This window comes from Microchirus variegatus (assembly GCF_963457635.1).
Source record: "Microchirus variegatus genome assembly, chromosome: 3".
NCBI lineage: Eukaryota > Metazoa > Chordata > Actinopteri > Pleuronectiformes > Soleidae > Microchirus > Microchirus variegatus.
In genome coordinates, this window is record NC_139804.1 from 18,353,283 (window position 1) to 18,372,826 (window position 19,544).

General features: G+C 39.0%; 1 protein-coding gene across 1 annotated transcript in view; it reads right to left on the reverse strand.

Moving 5' to 3' along the window:
- Positions 1-19,544, reverse strand: part of phldb1b (pleckstrin homology-like domain, family B, member 1b) — a gene marked incomplete at its 5' end in the record, with an annotated part of 93,219 nt that overhangs the window by 50,502 nt on the left and 23,173 nt on the right. The window contains 1 exon segment of the mRNA XM_083886212.1: positions 5,690-5,820. Coding sequence (XP_083742338.1) covers positions 5,690-5,820 — 131 coding nt within the window.

Consider the following 19,544-nt stretch of genomic DNA (forward strand, 5'->3'; position numbering starts at 1 on the left):
TGAAAGCTACCAGAGCAAAATGAGACATGTTAAAACGTGAGACTAGACAGCTCAGAACACATGTTTTATTTAAGTATCAATAGGCCGTTTACGTCAAATGATTTAATGTTTTATTTTGAAATCAAGCTCGCCTTACTTCCGTTGTCCAAGCTATCTTGACGTAGCTCTTTCTCGGGTTGCTGTAACTAATGAGAGTTTTACAGCTTTTTAAAGAGTCAAAGCAGTGGAGTGGTCACTGTTAATGTCTCTCAATAGAAGATTTTTCAGTTTTACGTGAGCCATGAAATAAGGCATTCACGGACCCCACTAAACTGCTAATAATTTCACCATACAGACATTTAAATAGCATTATAAATATGTTTTATGAACAATTAAGGCTGTCATCAGACACCCAGAGTCACTTGCAAGCCTCCAAAACTGAAGCATGTTATATTAGAGTGTGAACGTCTTTCAATGTGTTTGCAAGAATCACATCATAACATAGTATTCAGATCTGTCACTTATATTAGTCATTTTATTTTAATTTAAAATAAAATGAAATTAGTAAAAGTAAAAGGATTCATAAAAATGTAAATGTCCTGTGACTGTTATACTGTATGTCCCATAGCATCTATATCACTATTTTATACATGCTTTATTGCATAATACTCTTCTTTTAACTTTATGGTTGCATTTTTTATTTTTTTTCCAAAGTCGGGCCTTGATTGGACCTGGGAACGTGGCATCAGCGGAGAGGGACATGGAATGGTGAAGGGTGGGGCTGGGAACCGAACATTTTTCCAAAGTTCAAGAGCAACATTTAAACTGTCAATTTCGCATTACATTTTTAATAAATTTTCATTCTTATTTTGGCTTGTTGGGACTCATTATTGATTTAGACTAAACGTGTTGTATGCGTGCCTTTTCCACATGTAAATGCAAATTCTGCTGTTCTTCTGTTGTTTACTATGAGTTTAAATAAACTCAAACTCATAATTCTATTCAAGAATAATAATGAATGATGTTCCAAAAACACTGATAATCAACTGCATCACAAACACTCAGCTCTGTCAGTAGCTCTGCAGACTGTCAAGCAGCCAGTGACAGACCCAGCAGCCAAAGCCCAGAGAGGAGAGAGGAGGAGACCTTTTGTTGAAAAGTCAGCCTACAACACAGAAGGCAGGTGGGTGGCTGCAAGAGGGGACCGAAGGGGAAACCCAGGGGTGGAGGGTGCAGAGCTGGCAGACAGTAGAATGAAACTGGAGGTTTATAAATAGGCTTGGAAAAAGATACTGTAACCTCAAACGTTGGCCACTTTAAGAAAGCAGCTCAGGCCCACAAAGCCGTCTGCTGGCCGGACAGAGAGGCACAGGAAACGTCCAATCAGCGAGGAGGTGGTAGCTGAAAGACAGCTGGCTGGAGACAGCCGGTCAGTGGGACGTCACTGAACAACACACAGGTGAACGTGACTGGTCACACATGTACAGAGGAGTGTTAGACATGATGGAAATCATGAGCACAGGAGGAGAACAGATCCAGAAAGTGAAGAGCACAGTTCACACAAATGTGTTATTATGTACCAGGCACAGGACGCATAAAGACCTATAATATCTATACACCTGATTCAGGTTCACAGTCAATACAAAACATCCCACCAACTTTGACTGGACACACATATCTGTATTGGTCCAGCAGTATTGGTCAGGGCCAAAATCAATACCGATTATTTACTATTATTTAATGTGTCTGATAACCGATATTTAGAATGGATATGCACTTCTGTTTAAATAATCTGTCTAAATTTAGAATTTTACAAACTCCAACACAAAACGTTGATTAAATGTTTGTCCTATTTCATCTGTTCCTCTGTTTTTATTATCTATTATTACCATCCATCCATCCATTATCTACCGATTTATCCTCCACCAGAGGGTCGCGGGGGGTGCTGTGCCTATCTCAGCTGACATTGGGCGATGTATTATTATATTATTACCATTATGAGTTATACCATTATAATTAGTTTTTTTAAGAAGCCCTGGTAGGCTCTAAACAAACATTTAAGCCATTGCTGAGAGCGCTGTGTTTTATTGTAACCTCAGGCTCAGCGAGATCTCTGTAAAAACCCCGGTCCGGTTAAAAGGGACTGCGGCGGGGAGTCGTGAAGAAGCTATTTTTAAACATTGTTAAAACAATGTTTTGATAATGAGGAGCAGTGCATCCACCGTTCCAGAGGGGGGAGCTGTGCTTCTGAGAGCGGGTGTGCTGAATATACTGGCCAATCACAAGGCTCTGTCTTCTGGGTGAGAGAACTGAGTCTACAGTCTCAAGTCTCGCGGCTGGGAAACACCGTCAGAAAAGAGGATTTCTATCGGCTCGTTTACAGCAACAAGGAGGTTTTTGACCATAAAAACAAGTTAATGTATGTAAGTAGACCTCCATAACTAACATATATGTGCAACAGGACCACTCTAGGTCCGCTTTAAAATAAAATGCGGATATTAATAATTGGCAAAATGCAAAAAAAAAACAGCCAGACCTATACCTAGTCTACAGTATGGAGAATAAGTAAAAAGTTCCTGCAAATATTTCACAATAAAAGCCTTGTTTAAATAAAAAAAATAATCAGGGATATAAAAGGTAGAAAATTTACTGTGTCAAACCTAGTGTGACTCGGGTTAACTTGTGTGAGACACACGTGTCACGTGGGCAGTGTGGCCGCTCTTTTTCTGTGCTTGCCAAAATGAAAAACATCACAATGTGGTCCAAGCTGAAGGTAAGTTATTATAAAATGAATCCTGCCGTTTCAATTTAGGCAGAAAATCATGATGTAAAAAAAGACGGTCCGTTGAGTTTAGTTGGGTTTGTCTTATACACAGATAACAAGTGTAATTTCAAAGTCTCAGATATGACAGATATGACCTCTTAATCATGGGAGTGGTATAAGCACGTTTCATGTGAATGCAGCTCAGGAATGCATAATTGAGGAAAATGGTACGTTCCTAAACAACGGAAGGCTTTCATTAGTGCGTCAGGAAGTCCACGGCAGCCAGAACGCCTGTGTGCTAAACTTGTCCCCTGGTGGCAGGCAGCATCAACAGTGTGGGGAGGGAAATGACACGGTGCTCTGGCAAATTCATGGTAGCAGAGTGGGCCAAGTAAAGATAGACTGACAGAGGGGACACACACACACACACACACACATACATAGAGACACACAGACAAGTGCAGCTAAAAACTTTGCCTGGAGACACAGAGGAATGAGATGCTCATAAAACATGCATGGTGTGAACTCCTGCACCAGGTCCCAGCTGAGCACACTTCAGCTTTCAGAGTTCAATAGTTACTGCATTTTAAAGCGAACAGCAACAGGAGCCCTGTAACAGAGCTGTAATAACATTACTACCATAAGTAATGCAAATATGCTCAAAAAAGGCAATTTTTCTGGATTAAAATGATGCTATTGTTTTTTCCTTTGCCACAGTGTTTCTTTCATCAGAGGTGGAGATAGTTATGACACACTGGTGTGGAATTTCTCCCTTTACAAAAACTAATTTATAAAAAAGAAAGAAAAGATTAATCTGGGAGTCATGTACAATGAAGCTTGGTGCAAGAAGCAGCTACTGGAGGTTAGCACCGCAACGTATACGTCATATGTAGAAGAGTCCATTGTGTTCTGCGTAGTGTTCATGCTAAACTCATACTAGCTTTGTTTACATGTGCAAAATGATACACTTTGATTGGAAATTACAATTCCATTGCTTACACGGACGCAAAATGAAATGGATTGTGGTTGGTTTGCATACACATGCATCAAGCGTTCAGTCAGAATGGACTATTCTAAAATGTGCAGTTTTGTCTATTTCTGCAGAAGTAGAAGCTTCACTTCTGCTTCTGTAGTAAACAAACGCTCCGGGTGTCTGCGGGTCTCATTCACCTCCTCTTTTACGTCTGTGTCTTCAGCGTCTGTTCATTATTCTTTTTGGAATGGAAATACAGCAGTAAGTGTTCCAATGGCCTGTATCGGGTCAGAGTTTTGAGATTGGCATGTAAACATGTAAAAACTTTTGGTCCAATCAGACTTTTATTCCAATTACTTGTGTCTAGGGCTGCAACTAACACTTATTTATGTATCTACAATGTAATAATATGTGGAAAAGAAACAAAGCAACAGACCGCACAAAGCAGTTCAGCTATCAAAGTGAATGAGAAGCATTTCAGAAGAAGTAAGTGACTTGGCCGTAAAGGGTCTGTATTTACTACATCCTGCACAGCCGTCAGGAGCAATATTTGTCTTGCCCAAGGAAACATCGGCATGGAGACTAACGGAGCTGGGAATCTATCCCACAATCTTCCAGTTGAAAGGTGACTCACTCTACCACTGTTCCACCGTTGGTGTAAATGAAAGACAAGACACTGTAAATCAGGGGTGTCAAACTCAAATACAGAGTGGGCCAAAATTTAAAACTGAACAAAGCCGCGGGCCAAGGTTGAACAAATTAACCTTTTAATAGGGACCCAAACAAGTTTTGCATTGAATATTGAACAAGCAAGGCTTATATAACTTTATAGTGACATGCAAAATGGAGTTTCAAATAATAATAATAATAATAAAAAAATATCAATGGCATATCAAATAAAATTTAAATAAAAATTGAATGCACCTTAAATACAGGATAAGCGGTAGATAATGGATGGATAAAAATGTAGTGCCTCTTTTCTATTTTCAGCCTTCTGAGGCAAATATCAAAATAAACTTTTTCCACAGGCTAATAATAAATTTGAAAATAAAATAACAATGAATGAATCAAACATTCAAGCCTTGAAGTAGCAAGAGAAAGTGCATGAATAAAACGTTAATTATTGCTCAGTTTGCTACACTGATTTGCTTTAACACTGAATATGGAACAAGCAACGCTTATATAACTTAAAAGTGCAAAATCAACTTTCAAAAAACAAACGAAAAAACATCAATGGCATATTAAATAAAATTTAAATAAAAAATTGAATGCCTCTTTTCTATTTGCAGCCTTCTGCGGTAAATATCAACATTAACTTTTTCCACAAGCTAAAAATTTGAAAATAAAATAACAATGAATACAAAACAACAGCAGAGCATTATGGGATTTGTAGTATTAGCGGTGAATGCGGTGTTACAGCGGCGGTGCCGCTGTATAATACCGGCGGGCCAGCTCTAATGTTAATTTGATATTGCCTCAAGGGCCAAATGAAATTACACGGCGGGCCAAATTTGGCCCGCGGGCCAGAGTTTGACACCCATGCTGTAAATGCACAGCAGGTTAACAGAAGACTATTAAAGCCATATATTGGTCATTCCATAAATCAGCCTATAAAATATACTGGTGTAGCTTTAGTACCTGCTGTTACACTTCCTGAACCTCGGCCCAGCTATAAAAAAAAAAGGAAAAATGTCAAGGGTTTACTGCTGTGCAAACAGCAACCTGTAAAAATGAACAACCCTGTTACTCTGCCTCACCACCAGCAACAGCCTGGTCCTTTCATTCAACATAAAGCTCAGCTTTAACTGGACCTTCACAAGGAGAAACACCTTTTCTAGGCTTTCTCATTCATGTGAATTTTTATTCACACTGGGCTTGTTTAATTTTTTTTTTTTAAAGAGGAATTCCCTGGCCCAGTGTTTCAGGTGCAGCTGTGAAAATACAGTGAAGCAGACAAATGAGAGGGTGTAACATGTACCTGCACAGAGTCTGTAGTCCCCAGTGGAGACACTTCCTCCCTGGGGCATCATGCTCTTCATCCTGAACGCCTCCTCAGGGTGGTTGAAGCGGAAGAAGTTTGACTGGCCAAAACACAGCATGCAGCCTGAAAAACAGCAATAACATCAGTTCTTTTCATCTGTTCCACACATTTAAAAAAAAGCACAGTTTGAAAGACGAGTTACTGAGGCCCACTGACACTCCTCACACATGAATAAATTACTAAATATTTCAACAATTAAAGTCTCAGAGTACTGTGTCCAAGTCATTCATTTTTGTGTGAATGTTCAAATTACTTTAGTTTTTGTGGACAAAACAACACATTTGACAATTAGCTGCAGACATAAATGTGTTCAGTTTAAACCCTTCATCTTTATGTGACAATCTGTGTGCAATATGAGAATGTAAAGTGTCCATATTTCAAATCAAGCTTAACTGTAGGGCAACATTTTATGTGCATACAGTATCAAAAACACATGACCGTCAAAGCTAAGACTGTTCCACTACTCACAGCAGCTTTTTTCTTTCAGCTCTTTGTTGTTGTAATTGTTGCTGCTGCATTATTAAATGCTTAAATGCAACATGAACCAATCCTGGGTCTAACAATAAAGCTACAGCTGACCAGGCCTTCTCTGTTCAGACCATTCATGTGTGTGGTATAACCTGTCTGAGGAGATCAAGGCAGCAAACACATCACATTCTAAATCACTTCTAAACACCCACCATCTTGGGAATTCCTTTTTTATTGATTTTACTGTTTGTTTTTATTGTTTTAATGTTGCTTTTATCTTTTCCGATGCACATCTTTTTTTTATTAATTTCAATGTTAAATGCATGATTATTATTATTCTTCGGGCTGCACCTAACAATTCATTTCACATTCGATTAATCTGTTAAAAATCTCAATTAAATGTGTACTTATCTGGTCTATAAAATGTTGAAACATGTTGATATGATGTTCTCTCAACAAACCAATTTTTTTGCTTTAAATTATTTATTTGTAATACGGAGCAAAGAAACCAGGACATATTCACATTCCAGAAGCTGAAACTCAGAAACCTTATTTAAATCTATGAAGAAAACACTCACACCAATGAATATATCATCAAAAATATTTAAGGATTCATTTAGTCATATTATCAAATAATAATCGATGAATCAAATAATTGCTGCAGCCCTCATTATTGTTTTTATTATTAACATCATTATTTTACTGTATCTCTTACTGTGGTGAGAATTCAGAATCTTCAGTCCACATCGTAACTCTTAACTCATGAAAGGTAATTAAAAACCTGCTCTCTCTATCATTCTCAGATAGGAAGTAAATAAGCTTAACCACAAATACCTAACTACTGTAAATTATTCATGACTTGATGAATGAACCAGTCACATAAAAAGTTATTGGTATTGCAGGTTGTACAGAGACAAGGAGGAAGAAGAGCAAATATAAAGGATCATCTTCAAGTATCAAAACAGTTTGGACTTTCTGTATTTTAAAGCCTCAAGGGGTTTTTTCCCCTTTGTGGAAACAGAGGGAAGTTGCTTTAAGGATGCAAGTCAATCTTTTAATTACTAAAATACCCCAGCACTGAATGAGCCAGTCTTTCTCTCCCTAAATAAAACACATCAGTTTATACAATCAACTGTCTGATGTGCCTTGCCCCAACTTCCTGTTTCTACAGGAAATTCAGCAAATTATGGAGATAAGATGATCTTTGGTAGACTTTGGAGTGAATCTTGATTTACAAAAAACACTCAGTGATACATTTAAGATATCAAGTTTGTCAGATAAAATCCATTCATCCTGTTAGTCAGTTTAGGTGTGTGGATGTTGAGCGTTGTTGTCTGATCCTAGCCCGCAGTTCAGACCAATATTTTTGAATTGTAATAAGGTTCACTCACACTGGCTGGACTAGTCCGAGTACATGTGCATATGGGTTTGTGTCAAGCTTGGCGAGTGCTCTCGATTTGGGTTTGAGCAGAGAAATACAACCCCAGTACAACTACAATTATTTTCAGAATCGATAAATGGGTCAATTATTTTCTCGATTAATCGAGTAATCGCTTGATCCAAAATGTTGATCAATGTTTTTCAAACCTGGAAATGATGATGTTCTTAAACTTCTTATTTTGTTCATGAACCGAAATGATTGTTTTAATGATTTCTTTGTTATAGAGCGAAGAAAACAGAACATTTAAATTATAAGCAATAAAAATTGCGATCTCCTTGAACACTCACACACCAAAGTTGACACTTAAGTCCAAAATGTTATCTTGATCTAGGGATGGCTCGATGCCAGATTTTATGCTCCTCTTAAACACATAAACTGTTAATAACATAGTTGAACTAATGTATTTATCACATACCCATAACCAGCCATTTTGACCTCTTCCATAGGAGGTAGATCATAATTATCTCAGTTGGGATTTTTTTCACAAACTAACTTTCACTTATGCTTTGTTCTGCGAAGTCTACATGTGATATTTAGGGTCTACAGATTGATTCAAAATGTCCTTTTTTTCTTCTTTCAATATCTAATGCAGTGACCAAATTTCACCTGTTCAAAGATATTAACACTCTTGAGAAATTCATTAAAAAAACCTTGCACCTGTTTGACCATCACTCTATCGCACAAAGATAATCCAACCCCTTAATCACATCCTCTACAAAATGTAACAGGTTCTTCCACAGGAATCCCAACATCTTCTCGCCAACTGTCCGTGTGAACCACCACTAACAACAGAACTTCCTTGGTGGAGGTAAATGTGTCAATTTCTGCTAGTGGTTCATGTTGGGCTTGGGAATTCTTAGAACTTTTCAAACTTCAGCAACAATGTTTTTTTACGAGTGCTATAAGTGTTTTATGAGCGTTTTAGTGTCTTCTCGCGCATTGTTTTGGTTTTGCAGCTCCAAAAAACATCCATTGATCATTTGCTGGTTGACTTTGTCAAACCCTGAAGCAGCAGACACAATATTACAGCAGCTATTAGTCATGACTCATGACCTGAGATGGCTGATCCTCATGCTAATCAGGCCTCAGACTAACCGGCCTCGGCACGGTTTAGGGAGTGTTTCCACTAGCGTAGTACCTGGTACCAAGTACTATTTTTAGTACCTGCTCTGGCGAGGTTCCAAGAGAGCTGCATAGGTATGCGCTGATTGGTCAAAACTGCCGGTCACTGATTGGCCAGAAGTGTCTTCACTGGATGCGTCATGAGCGCGACATACGACACAGGATGCAGGAATCAAATCCAGCATTATTTTAAAAATAGCAGTGAGCAAAAATGGCGACATGGCAACTCTGCGTAAGAACATTCCATGGTCCAACAACGAGGTCAAGACTTTCCTGTGTTTAGTTGGAGCCACCCGTCACAAGAAGGTCTACCAGGAGCTTGCGCAGTCGATGTGCGCTCACGCCTTCCACAGCACACACCAACAACTCTGCACACTCCAATGGTACAATGGCACTCACTCACTATGGTCATACTGTGTCAATCCAATCCACTTTCCATACTGATTAGAAATGTCAAAACAATTTATGCACACAACTGGTACAGTCCCTTCATGTGCCCTACATCTGATAAGAGATAAGCAATCACATGATTATTGCTTGCCTAATTTAGCGCCATTGTGCTGTTGAGATTATGGGGAAAGGTTTTCCAGCCTGAGTGGAGAAAAGACCCTCGTCTATTGTCACAGGAAAACATGAAGCCTGAAGGTGGAAACTACGATGTGACATAGAAGGCTGACATGCCAGACGCTCCCTTTATCCTGCGGACATTTGGGAAGAAACTTCCTGATCACACGTGGATTTATTTGCAACTCAAGTGCAGAAGATTAAAAAAGCATGCAACAGTCCAACTGGTTATCCTTTTCTTTTGAAAATACCCTTTCAATTCCTAATACTCTCTATACAAGGGTTTCCCAAAGACTGGGTCGGGTCCCAGGAGAACTGTTTTGGATCCTCAAACAGATTTGCAGGATTTTTCTTCCAAACATCTCTCGGAAAGAATGTGTCAACCAGTTCAAAGTGATATTAATTGTTACAGATATGTCGCTACATTCTTAAGAATTTGAGTCCCCATATAGAAAGTTTGGGAAACCCGGCTCTATAACAACTCAACCTCTCCAGGCATCATGATTCTACAACCGCCCGAAAACAAAAACCAGCCAGAGAGAGTGTGCGTTTTGCATTTACAACATAATTTTTTAGTATGAAAAAGCAATGAATATTTAAAGTAGAATGACCATTACAAAAATAATAATTTAATTGTTAAATACTAACGTTTAAGGATGGAGACTCTGTTGTGACCCTCTCCTCCAAGATGAGCATGGACATATGTCCCATGGGACAGATGAATGTAATTGATCTGAGAAACTCCCGGCTCGGCTTGACTCCTGTACCTGGTGCTTTTTCAAGTGAGCTGAGCCAAAACTAAAATGTGACGACCACTGATTGGTCAGAGAGTGTTGTCACTGGAAGAGTCATGAGCACGACATTCGACACAAGAATCAATAAAACCGAACTGTAGATCAGTTAAAAAGACTGAACAAGTCTGAAAACATGCGTTAATCTCCTAAATTTAGCATGGACATTTCTAAAATCTCAATAATTAACAGTGGAGTCTGTGAACAAATATTTTTAATTAATTCTAATGATTCACTGCACTGAAAACTGCTTTGCTTATCACTAGTTTGTTTTTGTGTCGCGCATAGACATCAGCAGCCATGCTATGAAAACCTTATGTTACTATGAAGTAATGAAAAACATACTTGATACCAAACTAGTAGAATCGAGTCGAGTGAGCTGAATAGTGCTAGAACTGCATCATGGAAAAGCTTCATTTGGCCACGTTGACGCGTCATAAAGCCTTTATTATCCGGACTCTCTTTTACACTCTTCCATTTTTAGGTCGCTTTTGCAACTAGGCAGTTGTTGCCTGTGTAGTGACATTTCCACTGAACTTTCCAAAAACTTTACCGATTGGTCAATTTATGATGGGCCACATTGCCCCAAGGCTCTAACCAGAGTCTAGAGGAGGTGAAAAGGTCTAATTTTCTCTCAGATCAGAGATTTACATTATGCTGAAAGGTTATTATGGAATGTTAATGAACCATTTGATCAGGCAAACATATGCAGTATGACCCAGGTGACTCTCCAAGCTTAATTTAGGACTATTGTTCCTATTGTTGGTGTCAACTCTCAAACAAAGCAAGGGCCTTCATATTCTGAAGATTTCCAAAATGATTTGCTGTGCTGTGCACACAAGCTCATGAGCTTGTAAAGAATTGCTGACAAGTACAATGTTGGTGCTAAATACCACTTATAAAGATACTTAAAATTGGTCAGATGAATGCCAGATGCTGCTTGCGCTTTCCAAACGGAGACATTTGCTTGTTTGCTTTAGTGTTTCTTCAGATAAAGTGGTGCAGAGATCTGTTTTTAAAGTTTCCATGAGCATTTCCTTCAGCGGTTACAACACTGTCCTCAACATAATTTTGGTCGGTATTTTCCGCAGTTAAAAGTGTCTCTCTCAGTAGTTGGAAGTTTCATCAGGAGGAAAATGAGCACACCATCGGTTTGGTCCCGATAGGAAAAACAAAAAAATGCTGATTAAGGCACTGGAAGGCAGTCGTGGGGATGTTAATACTGCGGTCTGCAGAGCCACGTCGGCTCAGCCACGGTGTCTTCATGCTGTCTGCTTCAGCTGTTATCTGACTCCTTCACCTAGCTCCTGTTTCCTCTGGATTCCTCCAGCAGTGCCCCCCTCCCTCCTCCTCCTCCACCCATCACCTCTCTGACTCACTTCTACCTCTGACTCGTTCAAACATGATTCCCCTGGTGAAGATAAATTCAGGCACTGCCAAAGAAAAAAAGTTGGGTAAAAGAACACAGGTTGAAGCAGCATGTATGTAATACAGTTCTGATGGAGCTGCAGGGATTTGGTGATGGATCTATTATTGACACTATGACTAATTTCACTCGGTTCTGTGAAAACAATGGGGAAAAATGAAATAATAACGATGACTAGGTCATAAATGCACATGTAATGCTGCTTTTCTTATGATGCAATGGTATAGTCTTGGTTTGGGAAACTAACCTAAGGCTACACTCAGGCTAACATTGAATGCGTACCACTAAATTTCAAATTTATATTACTACTTTTTCATTAAGTTGATTTCATAGTTGGCAGCAATGAGTGAAGTGACTTAAAAGGTTTTATCACAACCCAAAACAAAAACACTGACGATTAAGAAGTTAATCTGCGATTAATACCAATTCACATGACACTGTTTTGTGTTCGCTGTTGGGTTTTGGAGGCTAATTGTTACTAATCCAGCAGCTCCTGACTGTGTCACAGAACTGATTTCATTTTCAGTATATAATATAATATAATGGCCCGGGTGGAAATATGATCACCCGGCCAAACACAGACAAGGATGAGGCGACAGTGGCCGAGCCCAAACAGAAACACAACAGTAGTTCATCATGGAGAATCATGGTGAAGGAGAGGGGAATAAATAAAAATAGAATCAATAAAAGTGGTAGAGATTAGATTCACTACTGTACAATAAAAGCTAAGTGGTCACGATAGAGACATGAGACTGAGCTAAATTAAGCCTGGTTCCACACGTCACTCTCATTCATGTCACATCACAAGTGTCTTTTTGTGTTTCCCTGACAAGACAGTCAGCAGCTCATGTAAGAGCATCACCATGTCTCAGGCAGACCCTGTCGTGTGAACTCACAGACACTCGAAAGAGTATAGATCACAAGACAGCTCATTATTTAATGAGCGGCATGCAACATTAAACAACATGTACAGCTATCTTCTGACTCTGGAAGTGTAGTAATATCTACATGGCTTTGGCATTTAGCTCAAAGTACAGCAAATTTACACAGAATTCCTACACCACATCCATCTTTAATATCATACCATACCAAAGTAGTTATTTAGGTCATTTCATCAAAATGGCAAAATCCAGTTCACATTTTACAAACATCAGGGTGAAACCAGACACATTTATTTTCTGAATGCGTTGTATTGACTGGTTTTTCCACTGACTGAGATCTTCTTATCGTGTTGATGCTGTGGAAAGTGAATATATAGTATATATATAGTGCTATAGAGACTGGAACTGTATCCAGTGAGTAAATCGCATTAAGCACATGCATGATTTCCCAGTGTGGTGACATTTTGATGTATATATGCAGAGGCTGCTGCTGATGGATGAGAGAGGACATTTCTTCTCCTCTCCACTGTTCTTTCATCACATATATCGCTGCTGGCTGCTGATTCACTCACTCACTCACTCACTCACATGCACACAGACCTTATGGCGTTTTTCCATTACACTTGGCTTGACTCTTCTCTGATTTTTTGCTTTTCCATTAGCTGGGACGTGATGCTTTGTTTTGGTACCTGCTCTGGTGAGGTTGAGCTAAGCCGATACTGAAATGTTACATCAACAGGCTGCCTGTTACTGATTTGTCGTCACTGAGAGAGTCATGAGCGCGATGTCCAACACAAGAATCAAACCGAACAATGCGTAACTGTAGATCAGATAAAAATACTTTAACAAAAACATGCATTAATCTCCATCTTTTAGCAAGAACATTTCTAAAATCTCAACATTTAACAGAGGAGTCTGGTGCATTAAGCGACAACACTGCTGAAAGCAGGAATTCTTCTGATTGTTACTTTACCAGGAAGGACAGTAACAATAAACCTTCAGTCTAACATACAAAAATATTTGTTTTCCTGTAGGGATAGACCTAATATCGGCCGGTCCAATTATCGGCGTCGATATTTGGCATTTTGACACAAATCGGCATCAGCCTTTTTTTAATCCGCCGATAGCCGATGAGAGATTTTATATTATTATATGATATTATTATTATTATATTAAATGTTACTCAACTGTTTAACTTTATAAAACTCCAGGAAGCCATTTAATTAAAATTTCAGTTGACGCTATAAGAGATACTGCTGACCCTGGGAACTCACATTTTTTGTTAGAATTTTAAAACAAAGATGTCTATTGTCTAAGATTAAAAAACTAAAAAAAAAAAAAAAAAAAACTTTACCATGTTTCAAATCTCAAAAGCTGTTTAATAAACATATGCTTAAAGGCGTTTAAACAAAGTTAAGTGTTCGTGTTGTATTATTCAAATTACTGCAAATGAATATTGGCTCCAGATATCAGATATCGGCCTAATAATAATTGGTATCGGCCCTGAAAAAACCACAGCGGTCTATCTCTATTTTCCTGCTACAGTATATACTGTATGGTAAATAAAGAAAAAACACATACAAATGAATGGCCACAGCAATGATTCATTTCATTGCCTCAGTTTAGTTACATTACCTGAGCCAAAATATTTGAACCAATTCATTCTTCAAATAATCATCACAGTTATTGGCAGTCAATTTAAATCATCAACTATCTTTCAAATACATCACCGAAACTAACATGAAATAAATGGTTTAAGCACGTGGCCAATAATTTCCCTGTGGGAATTCACTAATTCAAAACACATTAGTGTTGACTTCACCACCAGAATATTTGTAGACTTTTAATCACTTTTAACATGAGTCTTTTATCACTGTGAGTTAACTGAATGTCCCAGTCCATCTCAAGGCCTTTTCACTTCAGGAGCATGTTGAATAAACTACACAGAAATTAGATGTTCATACTGTGCCTGCAAAAACATCAAAACTATTTATACCAGCAACGATGCAGAAAAAGTGCAGCGACTGTTGCAGCACTTCTTCTACTAAAGAGATAAATAAGATACTGATACACAGCGCTGTGAATGTGTCACTTAGTCCAAATGAAGGATTCCAAACACTGAGGTCATGGAATAACACATTTTGAACTAACTGGTGGAAGCAGTGTAAAAACTTTTATTTTATCTGTGGACTACGTAACAGGAAATGAGCAGTTTACAAATTGTTACAAGTTTCCAGTTGGAGAAGACTGTTCAACAATTAGTTAAGTCTGTAAACATGTTCTTAAATCAAAGGCTTATTTAGGCAAATATTTTTTTTAGTAAGCATTTTTGTTAAACTCTCAAGCTGCTTGTGTTGTCAGCAATGTGTCAGTACCTCACACACAAAAACCCTGCACTATCCCTTTGTTAAAGATTATTAACTCACTTCAAGCTAATCCAGTGATGATAATGTCATCTGTGTCGTTAACTGACAGAAGGGAATTAGCAGTCTGTAGTATGGTAGATACAGTAAATGGTAGACACCATAACTTACTGGAGACATATGATAGGATGTCAGTGGGACAGTTTGACACTTCTATGGCCCTGTTAGGGAAGCTAGCACTACATCTAAACAGGCAGATAGCTCACAACAAGGACTCTATCAGCCCAGAGTGGCTTTGCCTGTGGTTAACTGTCATGCAGCCTGATTTACTATTGTGTTGAGTGCTTGATTGATGTCAAAACATAAGATCTTTACAGTATGTGAAGTGGGAACCAATAAGTCTTCCCCTTGTCCATATGAGGTATGTATGTCTGTCGGTATAACTATACTATTAAAGCGGCCCTAGACCGGAAGTTCCAATTAGCTCTGTTTTTAAGTGTGTATCTGCGTCATTACCTTGTTTACGAAGCCCTGAAGGTTCGAAACAAACAGTTCAGCCACTGCTGGGAACGCTGTGTTTTATTGTAATCTCGGGCTCAGCGAGATCTCTGAAAAAAACCCAGTCCGGTTAAGTAAACAGCATTTGTCCTGAACAGCAGATCCTCCTGCTCTGGGCACTAGTCCAGGTACATCCGGTTGCGTACATTAAACCGCAGAAGAAGAAGAACGTCCGTTGTGGAGGTGTTTCATGAGCTACAGTGTCTTCTGACTCTGGGTCTGACTCAGGGTCAAAGTCATAAAAGGGACTGCGGCGGGGAGTCGTGATGAAGCTATTTTTAAACAGTGTTGAAACAATGTTTTGATAATGAGTAGCAGTGTATCCACCGTTCCAGAGAGGGGAGCTGCGCTTCTAAGAGCGGGTGTGTTGACTATGTCACTTCCGGGTACTGGCCAATCACAAGACAGTTGGAAAGGCTCTACGCTGGCTGGCCAATCACAACACAGTCTGTCTTCTGGGGGTGAGATTTATGTCTGAAATATCGCGACCCAGGAACAGCGTCAGAAAAGACAGATTTCTATCGGCACCTTTACAGCAACTAGGAGGTTTTTGACCATAAAAACAAGTTAATGTATGTAAATAGACCTCCATAACTAACATATATGTGCAACAGGACCACTCTTTGTGAGCTTTAACATTACATTTTAAACATGTCCAATATATTGCTCTTGTTCAACAACAAAAATAAAAACTCTAGACACTAGAAACAAACACTAGCTGGTGAACACCCTTAGAAATTATTATTCTGGACCATAATATTGAATTAGACAGATAATCTAAACACAATACTGACTTCTCATGCAAATTGCAAATAAAAGTGCTGGTACTCATCATAGTAAAATTAAGACCTGCATACCGGACAGTAGCAGTGCACTTTAAGCACTGGATCTTATATCAAAAATTGTCCATACTGTTCTGGTCCATTTGACACTTACAATGACTCGCACCTGCAAAGGGAGTTTGTTCAATAAAAATGAAACCCAAAGCAAAGCCAGTATCAGACTGAACACAGCTTATCTTCCTAATCAATTCATCCACTTGCAGAGAAATGCCGTCTGTGAAGAAGACCATTACTGGCGGTCTCTCGATACCAATTAGCACTCATCAAGTCAACCATTACAATGTCGCACAGCTACTTATCATGATGGATCCTCCAGCAGCGAGGAGGCACACAGCAGGGAGCATCACACAATAGATCTCAACAAAATAACTGTAGATTTATGATCCTGTGAGGCACGGAGTTTTAATCCAGGTCCCTGGGATGGTTAAGGATATGGAGATGCTCCAAACAGGTCATTTATCATACTCCGCGAGGAGGAGGTGGGAATGGTTAGGATCACAAATCATGCAGTGATCCATTACAGCACACCCACTCAGTGTTGACACAGAGAAACTGCATTGCTTCGTTTCGCAATTACGGGAATGAAGGGTAATTAAATGGAAGCACTTGTGTAACGCCAATAAATGGTATAACCAACGTCTGAGGAGAGGTCCACTGGGACATTCTCTGCTTCAACATTTTACGATCACTAAATAAAGGAGGTCATCAATAGCTTATCTCAACTGTCAGATTACGTAACGGCATCTGTTTCTGGTCTTTAGCGCCAGGCTCCACTCAAAAATTGGGGTTTCTCTCACCTTATCTGGAGCAGTGAGCTGATCAGCCGCAGACATGCCATTCTTATATTAAACAGACTGATGGGTGGAGCTGTTAACCATGCATCAACCACACCCCAAACCACTAAGACTTTTATTTAGACTTTTAGGTGAAAGATGTTTGGGATGAGTCTGTTTTTTGGCACCTCGACATGCTGCTCAACATATTTATGACTTTGTTTTTCTCTAACTAACATTCTCCTGGTCGTAGCTTCTCCAGAAAGCACCAAATTAGCAATGTCTAGGTGATCACATTCAAGGCTGTATCACCAAAACACTAAAATACATTCTTTAAAAAAAATGCCTTCAGTTCACTGAAAGGTTGTCAGTATCCTTTCAAAAGTCTTTCTGTCTTTTGTTACCCATGAGGTCTCATCTTCCAAGGTAACATTTCCCTGTGTGATCATAGAGGTTAATCAGCTGCAGTGACAGGAAAGTTGAACCCTGGGGTGATGGAGGTCAAGCTCTCTGGGGATCAACTTTCTCCACAGCAGGGAGGGTGGTCTCTCTGACATTTAGTAATCCTGAAGTTTAAAAACTTCAATCTAATGTAGCAGTAATCTTTCAGCATCATTACATTTTGGGGCAAAACATGGAAATGTGAGCTTTGTGACTGAGTACAACATCACAATATATGTTGTGCTGTGAAGATCATAAGTGTATATGGGTATTGGATTTATAAAACTGTTTTTTGGAAGCTTGAAAAATACAGACCACTTGGTTTCCAAGAGAACAGGTCAAAATCTTGTGGTGAAAAGTGAGTAGTGAATGTGTGAAATTGAGAACACTTGTTGGGGAGCTACAGCTCAAATACATACAAATAACTGTGTGGTATTAAAGTTAAATGGTATCTTAAATTACGTATTACAGCCACAGTTCTACAGGATCTACATCAAAATCTGCAATCACATAATTAAACTAAATACATTTAATGATCATATCACCAGACATGAAAACGTATATCGCACCAACATCCGGGTCACATTAGGCATGTTCTTGCCATTTTAAACAGGGAGCGGATTCTCTCCTCTGAAGTTCCTACTCCTAAAGTCAAACAACAGCAGCTGTAGAGGCTACGCCTATGTTTTAAATTGAGATGACCCAATACAATACAATTTTACAATCAGAAAGAAAAAACATGCAAAAGCCTATACAATTTTAACATCCTACTTATCACATGCCTCACTGTGCACAGACTAAAAAATCATTAACAGCATTTTAGCAGAGTCATTTTGTGGTTTATTTATTTCTTCTCTAGGGCGGCAGAATACGTGCAACACATTTAGGCAACTATGATTTAAAATTGCCTGATATATATGTGATAAATGTGTTGTCAAGAGCTTTATAGTTTGAAAGTTATTAACTGACTGTATCGGACTAGTTTTGGTATCGGGGGATACTTGAGGTTGTGTTATTGGTATCGGACACAAAAAAAGTGATAGTTTTAAGCCACCGAGTTGTCACATCTGAATTATCAAACTGACGTGCGGATAATTCCATCAGATGACTCAAAGTCAAACACCTATATACCTTGTACAGGACTGCTAATTACCAGTGAGACTATAGCATATACAACTATATGAATCATGTTCTGCTCTTACAGAAGTGAAAATTAAGAGCATGGCTTTCTTTAATTACACTAACAATGAGCTGCTAATGAAGGTGTCAAAGGAGTCAGCCAACATTTAATCAGGAGGCCAATGTATTTCCATTTTTCTGCTCGTCCAGACTTCCAAAATGAAGCCTGAACCAGCAACATTCACAAATGTCTTTGTTTTAGGGATTGAAAAGCACTGATGCAGAGTGGACGGCATGCGTATCATGACCAGAATTTATGCATCTCATATATCATCTCACTCCCACTTCCGTGTTTAATGGTTGGCGCTGTAAAGTCTCTGTGGTGGTCCTGGTCAGGTCCACAGAAAACAATCCGATCTGATCCAAACAAATTCATGTTGGTTTCATCTGTGACCAGAGGATGTGCTGCCAGCAGTCATCAGGACCTCTTTCATGTTCTCTGGCAGAGTGTAATCCTGCTGTTTAGCACAGTTATGTGAGGTGGTGGTTTTCATCTTCTCTGCAGTTGACAAGGATGACTTTGTGCAATGTCCTTCACACTGTTGGATCGGTCTCTCAAATGCCTGACTGTCTTTGTACAAAATTAAAAGCTCTTTTCCGTCTGTTTTTCAATACTGACTCAGTAACGACCTGTGTGTGGCTTCTTTTTCCCGTGGTTTGCCACTGTGCCGCAATCTGGTTACTAACTTGTTCAGGCAGTTCCTAACCATATGGAGCCATGTTGACACACAACAACCCAAAGGTATTTTGGAACCTTTTTCCTGCAAGTTGTCCTCATTTGAAAGTCACTGATTTGCGTCGATAGTGCACGTATTTTTTTTTTTGCTATTAATTGTCCATAAAATAAATGGTCAAACAATTTGAATAATTTAACATTTAATGCACCTCCACTCACCCATTCCTTTCCCAAACTGGTCAGGGATCTATGGTGGCCAAGA